The sequence below is a fragment of the Haliaeetus leucocephalus genome, unplaced genomic scaffold, assembly GCF_000737465.1.
Source record: "Haliaeetus leucocephalus isolate CR32 unplaced genomic scaffold, Haliaeetus_leucocephalus-4.0 Scaffold933, whole genome shotgun sequence".
NCBI lineage: Eukaryota > Metazoa > Chordata > Aves > Accipitriformes > Accipitridae > Haliaeetus > Haliaeetus leucocephalus.
Window position 1 is genome coordinate 486563 of NW_010973369.1, and position 10829 is coordinate 497391.

The following is a 10829-nucleotide window of genomic DNA, read 5'->3' on the forward strand; positions in this document are numbered from 1 at the left end:
CACCCAGGAATCCTTGCATCACATGCTTTCTGTCTCAGGTCATAGGACCATAGAGCAGTTTATCTGGAGTTTCCTGGTTTGCATTTAGCTTAAGTGTCAGTAAAAATATTTTTCTTGCATAATGCATTTGTTCTGACAGTGAGATGATATCAGGAATATGTAGTATAGTAAAGTTACATCTCTGGATTCCTTTACGTAGCAGACTGACAGAATAAAAGTGGTAGCAGATATCACAGTTGAACTGTCACTGTTAGATCTTCTGCCTAGTGTATGTGTGAGAGTGAGTGAGCGCACATGCCTTCCAGAACTTCTGTATACCTGGTTGTTAGGAGCTAGATAGCTTGTTATTATTGATGTTAAGTTGGTGATGCTTTTTAAAGCCAATGATCCTATGAAGTTGAGGAGGGTGAAGATGCACGAAGGCAGATTCGGACCTTAAACTGGTATAGATGTTACAAAACTTTGTTGCATTGGACTGTAGCTTAAAATTTTCAGAGCTGTACAGAAAATGAAACTCCCTGGTGGAAACATCTACTGTCTGAGTGCAGCCCAGAAGTGTGGCACAGCAGAGGCAACTCAGGCCTTATTTGCAAGGGGAAGCAGTCCATTAACATCTGTTTGCTTTGTTAAAAATCCTACTACATATATAACCCTACTAGGTATCTAAAAGTTCTTCTGGCCCTGTAGTTTTATGAAGATCCAGGAAATGATATTAGAGAATGCTGTGTTTTGAGCAGCCAGAGGGTTTAGGTGCAGATTGGTCTTAATTTTGTAGTCCATTGTAGACATCAGCTCAGTGTAGTGTAAGGATACCTGAACTAACTTTTATCAGTGCAGAGTGACTGTGTGCTTTGTAGACATGCCTGTGTTTATTCAGACTAATGAAGTAGGATTTATTTGTGACCTCTGTTAGAATCCCCAGCATTTGCCACTGTCACAGCAGTTTAGAGTAATGTTGGCTACTGTCGTAAGAGTTGCATTTGGACTATGAAGCTTTGATTCTTGATTATTATTTTTTTTTGCCTGTGTTCTTTTGCTTGCTCATTTTCTGTAAGTTGGGATTTTGACTGTGTAGGCATTTGAAATAAGGAATAGATATATGGAGCTGGATGTGAGAGAGAACTGTGTGGTCTATGGAAGAGAAAACTCCATATGGGAATTTGGCTCTGAGAGCAGAAACAGGGTAGAAATTTATAACCATTTCTACACAGGAAAAGCAAAGGGATTGGTGTATTTGGGCTGAGGGCTACAGTCCCTTCAGTAGAGGGCCTGCAACTTTGTAGAGTTTTTCAGTGCTTAAATGGTGTCAGTGCCTTGACTAATCAAACATACTGAATAGAGAAAAGGATTGAAGAAATTTCTGAAATGTCTAGCTCAGAAAGGCAAAACACAGAATAGCCTGGTTATCAGGCCAGTTAGTTTATATCATGATTTGTTAAAGCATGGGTGACCTACGACTCCTGCTTAGTTTTTGTTGAAGCCCTCGATGAACAAAGAATTTCAGACATAGACCTCCTTCTCAGGTTGTGGAACTCTTGTATTAGTTACCCGAGAGCTGTTAGCATGTTATGACTAGGACTTAGGTTTGCAGAAGCCTGGCTTGACCTAACTGGATGGAGTGGACCTTCAGAGCAGTGCTCTGTTCAAGGCCAGCTACATTGTTTTAAAGCTGAAAAAAACAATCTCCTGTGTCCAGAAGTTGTCCTTGTGTGCTAACTTCAGTTTAGCATGGTACTACTGAGGGCACGTGCTGTCTCTTGTAGACTCAAGACATACTTTGTGGTGGTTCGGGATGGAGGATGTCTTTTTCTTTGCAATGAGAAGAGTGATTTGGGGTGGGTAGGCTGGTTCCTTCTTAGAAATTATTACACCCAATCTAAGCATAATCTTATGTTTGCTTAATCATGTGAGAAGATACGGAGTTTTATATAACTCTGAAGAGTATTGCAAAGCTTCTTCATTGAAATTAATCCTGATCTTGAAAATGGTGTTCATGTTCTTGTTCCCAAAGCTGTGGACTCTTGCTGATACAGGCAGCTTTCCTTCTGTTTCAGCAGACTGTGGAGTTTACAAGAGGAAGCCAGCAGACAGTGTAACCGGTTGTGCGTATTATTTGATTACTGTGCATTACAAGAGCATGATTCATACATGTGTCTAAGCATTGGAGGGAAGCCCTCTGACAGAACTTTTTTAAAATTGTTCTAGCGCGGTGTGTGTCAACCAAAGACGGGCTTCAGCAGTTTGAAAGCCTCAGGCTTCAGTGTCCCATATATGTGGACACTTGTGATGCTGTGCTTGAAACACCCATACGTGCAGTTTACTGCCTTTCAATAGAGCCTTTATGAAACATGTAAGTTCCAGAAAATTGGAAGAATATCACAAGTATATCATGTGTAGGAGAATGAGAAGTGTGAAGAAAAGACCGCTTCCTGTGGGGAGGGAAACTGCCAAACTTGCAGGGTGTACCAAAACCAGAAGTTGGAGAACTGCTCCTTTGATGAAGTGGTGGTGGTATTTTCATGAGTGGGGGTATTAATGATGCAGAATTTTAACTATCTGAGGACATTCTTCAATTGCTACATAAGAAAAACTGCAGAAAGAGTCTCATTAAGTGTCTAAAATTGTTTGATGTATTAAATATATACTGTGATGTGAAAATATTTAACAAAACTGACCAATAGCTGTGATGTCAAACTTGAATCTTAAGTGAAAAATGTAAGAAGCATTCCTGTGTTGGAAAACTGAAGAGCTTATGTGTTAAATATCTCAGGTCTGCAGATGATGAATAGGTTAAAAGTGAGTCTTGGGGTTAGTAACTTCTTCACAGTCAGACTAGGTGAATTAAGCTTATTCGCTGGCTAAAGAACTCGTTAACAGCTTTTAATCACTTGGTCTCTGAGGTTCAGTTTCCCACTGTGCGGGGTGGGAAAGGATGAGACCGTTGCTACTTCATAGTGTTGAGAGCTGATACAGGTCTTGCTGTATCACTGGCCCCTTCTAGGTTTCTCCCTAGTCCAGAGCGTTCTTGTCAAGAGACTGTTTGTAAATCTTGCTTTTTAATAAATCTGGAAATTAATGTGTCTCACAAATGGAGGTACAAAGTGTAACTGACATGTAATCAGGCTCTGTGGTATAGGTGTGCTTAAACTTTTTTCTGATGCTGAGTGGGTGAGTGATTGCTTTGCATAGTCTTACTTAAAATTTGAGTCTGTTATGATAATAAAATGGAGAAGTAGCTGGTACCTAGTCTGTCAAAGATTCATAGCTTTGATATATTTTCAGCTGAACTAATACATAGATGGCAGGAAACTTGGACTCTCAAAGGAAAAGTAGCAGAAGCTCTAAACTGTCAAGCAGTGTTCTAATCTCTGTTTCTTCTCTTGTAATTGGTCACATCAGTTATGCCTTGGGACAAGATCTGTGGTGTTTTTAAAGAAGCCTATGTAATTGCTGGTTTGAGTCAGTTAACTTGTAGTACATTGTTACAGATCTAGAAAAAATCCGTAGTTGAGACTGAAGGCAAGGAACAGCTTGCTTAACTGAAGGAATGTCGAGAGAAACTTAAAGTTGTTATAAATATTAAATGGTAGGTGATTATTGTGCTGCTAAGGAACTCCTGACTCTTACAGATGATTTTCGATCCCACTATGAGCAAGAAGAAGAAGAAAAAGAAGAAGCCCTTTATGCTGGATGAGGAAGGAGGGGATACACAAGCGGAAGAGACTCAGCAATCAGAAACAAAAGAAGTTGAACCAGAGCCAACAGAAGACAAAGATGTTGAAGCAGATGAAGAAGACAGCAGGAAGAAAGGTAAAGTGAATCCATGTAGATAAACTCTCAAAGGTAGTCCTTCTGTATTCTGAGACTACAAGCCCCAAGAATTTGGCATCACAGTGTGTAATGCTGGGGCCCAGGTTTGTTAAGAGGTTTGTGAGTAATACTCTGCTGCTTATTTGGAGGGCATATTTCTCTCCTGCTTGAAATCATGTTCACAGACATCCAGCAAGTTACCAGTGGCTTATGTAAATTCCACTTTCCAGACTCAGAGTCTTTTGTATGAGACAATGAAAAGAGAATCCCTAAAACAGTTAGCAGGAAGTTCTATGTCTTCCACATGCGGTTGTTGCAATAATTACACAATTATGGCTGGTTTTCATTTGAACAATTAAGCAATAGTGTGACAATAGAAATATGGTTAAAAGGCTTTCTAGTTTTTTGACAACTGTGAATGTGATAACTAGAGTGTTCTTTGGAATCTTTCAGGAAGTAAGCTTGTGATTGTGTATATAACCTTGCTTTTTAAATTGAGGCCAGTGTCATTTCAAGATGACCTGATTCGGGGAATGCTGTTAACTTAAATCCAGTTTGTTCATAAAATTGGCTCCTGCAGTAGACCAAAGAAACGATACATTCCTCCTACAATTTTCTTTTAATTTTTTTCAAGCATCTCTACTATAATGACAGAAGTGGCTAATTTATCTTGTACAGCAGAAAGAGTTAAGCACTTAAATAAGTAAATGCAGTTAGAAGATGCAGAAACTGTAGAATAGTACTGAGGTATTTGGGGGTAGAGGGGAATGACCTCTTTAAAACCTGAAGGATGTCTGTAGGGGCTACAGATCATTGCTTATGTCTTGCTGTAATGTTTTGAAGATTTGGATGTAAATCAGAAACCTTTATGTCTAAACTGTTTCTACAGTTGTTATACTTCTTTTGGCAATCCTTTGTTTTTTAGATGCAACAGATGACCTGGATGATTTAAACTTCTTCAATCAAAAGAAAAAGAAGAAAAAAACAAAAAAGATATTTGATATAGATGAAGCAGAAGAAGGTGTAAAGGTTTGTTTACGTAATTAGGCCATCTAGTCTATGGCTGAAAACTTTCTTGCTTTCCCTTCTGGGGATTGGCAGTGCAGGAGTAGTTTTGAGTCTGTCATTGTGTCTTAGTGCAGTTAATAATGAAACTTAAGTTTCACTGTATCTTTCATATATAGTAGGTTCTGCTGAACATGTTGCTCCTGCAGGGCTTTTTGCCCCGAAGTGAAAAAAATCTAACTGATCTGCACAATGAGCAAGTAATTCTGCAATCTGTAGTAAGGGTTGGCTAGCATCAAGATTAATTGTCTTTTTGGGTGAGAGAAGTAAATGGATGTCAGAAGCCATGCACAGAATAGTCCTCGAAAGGCCAGCCCTTCAAATAAAGGGTATATATCTGCTAAGAAATCTGTTTTTACTCTGGTGTTTTCTTTAGAAATGATTGGCTACTGTTCTGTGTTCCAGAAAGTGTACGAGATGTTTTTACTCAAGTTTTATTCCGAGTCATGTTTTTGTATCACGTGTCAGTGTAACTGGCAAGCCCAGAGAGCGAGAGGACAGAGAAATGTTACGTTGTGTGTAAACCTCTTCTTTAGATTCTGCCTCTTGGGGAAGAAAATGTCCCTCTGATCTGCCGCAGACAGGCAAAATGCTTGCTCTACACGTGCAGAATTGTGATAATAAATTGGGCTGGCTGCAGGTAGCACAATTTTGCCTTACCTTATTGTCTGGCATGTAGGGTGGTTTGTTCCCTTATGCCCTAAAATGGCTGATGCCTTTAGGTAAGTGTAGCGTGATCTTGTTCTTGACCAGCCAGAAATTAGACCAGGAGATTTTTGCGTGCATTGATTACCTAGTAGGAAATTAACTATTCCAAAGGAAATAGTATAAACTAAGTTTTCATACAAGACTGCACTCACTGTTAGATGCATGTACATCATTGTATCTGAGCTTGGCATATAAAAATCTAGCCCTACTTAATGACAGTAGTGCAGCACTCTCTTCAACATACTTTAGTTCCATTCTTATCTGTTACATTCCAGGATTGTGGTGGATATTACTAGTATTCATCTAGTATAGTGTGCTACTATTTCTAATGCTGTACAGTGGGGATTTGTGTTTAATACTGTAAACTATGGTCTTATTATTTCTTTGCAGGACTTGAAAATTGAGGGAGATGTGCCAGAGGCAGTAGAACCTGAAGATGACCTTGATATCATGCTGGGCAATAAAAAGAAGAAAAAGAAGAATGTGAAGTTTCCGGATGAGGATGAGATAATGGAGAAGGATGAAGGTAAAAGCATAAGCTAGCTCAATGAGATGTTAAAAGTGAAATGTAGCCCATGTTGTAGGTGAATAAGTTCTGTTCAAGTGCCTTTTTTGTTTCAAAAGTCCTTTTGTTACCACTACATTGTTTATCAGAAAAATGTTCTCTAAAAGCACTATAAATTTGCTGCAAGTGCTGCTGTCCCTTGTAGGCAGGCAAACAGAAGACTTGTGTTCACATTTTAGTGGAATCTTCTTTGATGCACCTTTTTAGAAATGGTGTAAGCATGAAGTTAAAGAATATTTCTGTTCTTAATGAATCCCAAATAACTTTCTTTACAGCTTTTGAAGATGAAGATAGCAAAAAAGATGATGGAATTTCTTTTAGCCTTCAGTCGGGACCTGCGTGGGCAGGCTCGGAAAGGGACTACACGTATGATGAGGTAATGTTCAAAAGACTTAAATTTTTTCCATGTTGAGGTACATCAGCAGAATAGGGCCTTATGCTCATATGTCCTATTTCTAACTTAAAATTAAAGGACTTGTAGTCAGAAGCTCGTGAACAGAAAAATAACAGAAAGCACATCTTTTATCACAGTTAACTTTCATATAGGGCAATATTAGTGATAGTTAAAATACCTCTGCAAATAGACTGAGGTATTGTAGATTATGAAGTAAACCCTTGGGGAAACAGCTTTTTTATTTTGCATTTATCAGAACTTTTTTAAGTGTGTGTTCAAAAGCATATGGGGAAATCCTAATGGGCAAAGATGGTCTATATTCACTGTGAATGCTGTTTCAAGTTTTTTTAGAAATGAGGTACTTTATTTGAGAAATGCAAGATATTCATATTGATGTGAATCCCTGTTTTTGCAGTTGCTCAATAGAGTATTTAACATCATGCGGGAAAAAAATCCAGATATGGTAGCTGGAGAAAAACGAAAATTTGTCATGAAGCCTCCACAGGTTGTACGAGTAGGGACCAAGAAAACATCTTTTGTCAACTTTACAGATATCTGCAAATTGTAAGTTTCCTCTTAAGATTTCCCAGGAATAGCGGATGAATGTACTTTTCTGTGCTGTTGGCTGTGTTGAATGCGTGTTTTCTGGCAAAAGACTGCGGCAAACCAGAAGTAAACTGAAAGCTATTTCAATCATACTGTTCGTTTCCTCTACCTCTCTCTGTAAGAAGGTATTTATGAAGATGATTTGAGGTAATTTCTTATTTTATACTTAAATTATGAAAATTGTAGGCTTGCTGCATGGGCCTCATGGACTGAAACTAAACCTATTGATTTTGTGAGTTTACTGGCTTCTATAAAGTCTGTAGCTGGGTCACCAGTGATACTTATTTGCAAGTCTTGGGTGGGTGGTGGTGGTGGGGAAAGTGTTTTCCAATTTGAGCTGGCTACACATACTATTCTCTTGGTAAATGGTATGGAGTTCAGTAATTTTTTTTTTCCAGTGCTTTCTGTCTTAATTATTTCTTGTGAAGGCAGTTCTATTCTTTGTGGGCACTTCTGGGAATGCATATCTGATTTGTTTCATAAGTGTGCCAGAAAACAGTCCTGATGAAATCATACTGAGGATTTGGGTAGTGAATACTAAAGTGAATTTTTAATGGTAGCGAGTAACACTTTTCTTTCAGGGAGTGGCAGGGGGATGGGAGAATAAGAATGGAAAATCTCAAATAGAGAACTTATTTTCAATAGTTACTGTAATTGTGAATTTGGTTCGGGGAGGGGGTTTGTGGACTGTTAAGCTTTCTTGTATCCTCAGTCATTGTCTGCCTATGCTCTTTGGTGCAGACCCTCTTGCACTGCCCCCTTTCAAACTTTGTAATCTAAGATTGTTTTGGCCTGACAGTCCTCTATAAATATCAAATTTCTCTGAAGGGGGGAGGTTAAACATATCCTTACTCTATTTTTAGATTACATCGTCAGCCAAAACATCTTCTGGCATTTTTGTTGGCAGAATTGGGTACAAGGTAAGGCTACTGGGCTGTGTATGTGCTTATGCATGTAGGAAGCAATGGCAACATAGTTGACGTTGTCTGATCAAAAAGAAAATTCTTGGGTTTAGGTCTGTATATATGTGCTTGAACATTAGGCTTTTCTTCCCTGCACTTAGATTCTGTGCTGAGTTATTGAAGAGACACCATCTTAGGGAAGAGGTACAGAGGCAAACTATAAGTCCCAGGGAACAGTTTGGATAAGGGTTTGGATTCCCTATTTGGAGCCTTTCTTAAAGATGCTCTGACAGCAGCGCTGTCTGTCACAATTGGTGAGGATGGCTCTGTGGCTCTTACCAGCTTAAGGCAGATGATAGCTAGGGAAGAGAGAATGCCCGACTGCCTAATTGCAAGTCTTGTGGGCCTGTAGCTGGTTATTCTGTCTAATGCTGCAGTTAAATCCACCTGTCAGCATAAAACCAGTGTTGATTTTGTATGTCTCTTATCAAAGATCTCATGCTGTGGTAGTGTACTTTCTGGTTGTCTATTCATTTCTCTGCTGTAGACTACAATGTTATTATACCTAGATACAGAGAATAAAGGAATCTAATTGCAAGGTGTGTGTGACAAATGCCCATATGATTGGGCTTCGGCGTCTCCTCAGCTCCAGGTGACTTAAACAAAAACTTAGAAACTATAATGTGAAAAAAACATTCAACTTACTACATCAGAATGGCTAGAAAAGGATCTTATTAGTCATATTGCACCTTACTAGGGAGTTGTCTTGGTCACTTCTGTGAGATAAGCAGGTGTCAATTCTCAATTCCGTAAAGTTCTTCTGATTGGGTAGCTTAACTATGAGGCTGATCTCTGCTGGAGTTTGCTTTTACTGCAGTGAGTTATGCTTGGGCAAAACTTCCTGTAGGTTTTCAAGTGTCTTTAGAATTTTGCATTTTTTCCCCCCAAAGTAATTCTGGCTTACTCTTATCTTGAAGAATGCATCATTATCTTGCTTCATGTTCCTGACTTGTTTTAACACTTGACAACTTCTGCAAATCAAATACTGAATTAATTTTTCTTTTAAATTAGTGGCTCAATAGATGGTAACAACCAACTTGTAATCAAAGGAAGATTCCAGCAAAAACAGATAGAAAATGTCCTGAGAAGATATATCAGTAAGTATAACTCCCTTTTCCACTACAGATTTCTCTCAGACCCCTTTTGATGATCAGTGGCCCATGTATGGCCCACATGTGTATGCATGCTGTGGACATTCTGTGCTAAGAAGCTACAACTTTGCTGCAGCTTTATAATGGAATAATGCAAGTTCTGCCATGGTGTAATAAGCATATAGGTCGTACTCTGTCCTGGCACTAAAATGTGCCAAGGAAAACAGTAAGAGCATTTGGGAATTGCTTGTTTTCATCTGACTTTTTATTTCTTGGCTTTGATGAGGACTGTGGAAAATAACAGTAATTATTAATTTTAAAGTCTGTTGTATGTGTTAATTAACAAATACAGTGTGTGTGCTGCTGGTCAAAGGACTCACAGATAATATGTAACAAAAAAATACTGCTTTAGTTGTAGCAACTCTGTTTGCTGACATCTGGGAATGCTGTTTCAGCAGAGGAAGTTACAAAATGCCAGTGGGAAGTCTTAAGTGGTTGTTACTATTTTTAAAACATCAGTGTCTGTATATAATGTACCATATGAAACTTAGTCTTTATTAACCTAGGAACTAGGGGTAATTTTTAGGTTGCCTCAATGTCTGTGGTTTTCATAGTAAGCCACTTCGAAGTTAGTAGATGCATTTGAACAGCCTTTCAAGACAACTGTTAAACTAAAGGCTGAGGAAGTGGTCCCTTGTCTGCTGATAGTGCATTATCTTCTAACTGTAACTTAATTCCTTTTCTGCAGAGGAGTATGTCACCTGTCATACGTGTCGGTCACCAGACACAATCCTACAGAAGGACACCAGATTATATTTCCTGCAGTGTGAGACCTGCCACTCTCGCTGCTCTGTCGCCAGCATCAAAACTGGTTTCCAGGCTGTCACAGGCAAGAGAGCGCAGCTCCGTGCCAAAGCTAACTAGTTTGCTAATCAACACTGGATTTTGCAAAGTGTTCTGGGGAGATATGACTGGACAGGTTTACAATCGGAATGGATTTACCATTGTATTAAAACAAGATTGTAAAAACGACAAGAAATTTGGCTTTTGATTGATTGGTCTGTGAAATCCTTGCAAGATGCAGATCCTCAAGCTGTTCACATACATTTGCTCATTGAATATATTTTACCAACTGTAAGGAACGTGATGGGAAAGGAGGTGCTTTTTAATCCATTCAGACTTCTGTAAAACACAAGATAAATTAAAGATACTATAACAGTGAGTGTCTTCGATTTGGATTTTTCCTTCAGTTTCCTCTTTTTAAACAGCTCTTGGGAATGGTTGGTGTGTTGTTCTGCAGATCATGTCACTGAACTATGTCCAAGACCCAGAATAAAGTTTTAAGATAAAGGTTATTTTGCTTTTTACATAACAAGCTTATTTTTAGTTAGGCTATCATTAAACAGAGAAACCAGTCACAAAAAGTCACAGGGATGATACACCAACATGAGAACTGCTCATGCTCTTATAGCCACATTAATATGGGAATGCATTTTGCACAGAAAGTGACATCAGGACATGTTGATACTGCTTAATTAGGCAGAACGTAGCTTTGAGATAGTTCAGACACCATATTGATGCTGAATCTTAACATAGAATTGATAAATTGTACTGTAAGGTTTCATAGA

General features: G+C 38.7%; 1 protein-coding gene across 1 annotated transcript; it reads left to right on the plus strand.

Moving 5' to 3' along the window:
• The first annotated feature begins 1992 nt into the window (after positions 1-1992).
• Positions 1993-10423, plus strand: EIF2S2 (eukaryotic translation initiation factor 2, subunit 2 beta, 38kDa). The gene is made up of 9 exons (XM_010584048.1): positions 1993-2460; positions 3630-3810; positions 4736-4839; positions 5974-6109; positions 6424-6524; positions 6958-7106; positions 8012-8068; positions 9122-9207; positions 9950-10423. Exons 2-9 carry the CDS (start codon positions 3630-3632, stop codon positions 10123-10125), a joined length of 990 nt encoding a protein of 329 aa, XP_010582350.1. The 5' UTR covers positions 1993-2460; the 3' UTR covers positions 10126-10423.
• Positions 10424-10829: the final 406 nt, after the last annotated feature.

Excerpts from the sequence above, each read along its gene's own strand:
- EIF2S2 (XM_010584048.1), top strand. The coding sequence starts at position 3,630 with ATGATTTTCGATCCCACTATGAGCAAGAAGAAGAAGAAAAAGAAGAAG. Across the intron at positions 7,107-8,011 it reads TTTACAGATATCTGCAAATT|ATTACATCGTCAGCCAAAAC; the intron begins GTAAGTTTCCTC and ends CTCTATTTTTAG. Across the intron at positions 9,208-9,949 it reads TGTCCTGAGAAGATATATCA|AGGAGTATGTCACCTGTCAT; the intron begins GTAAGTATAACT and ends CCTTTTCTGCAG.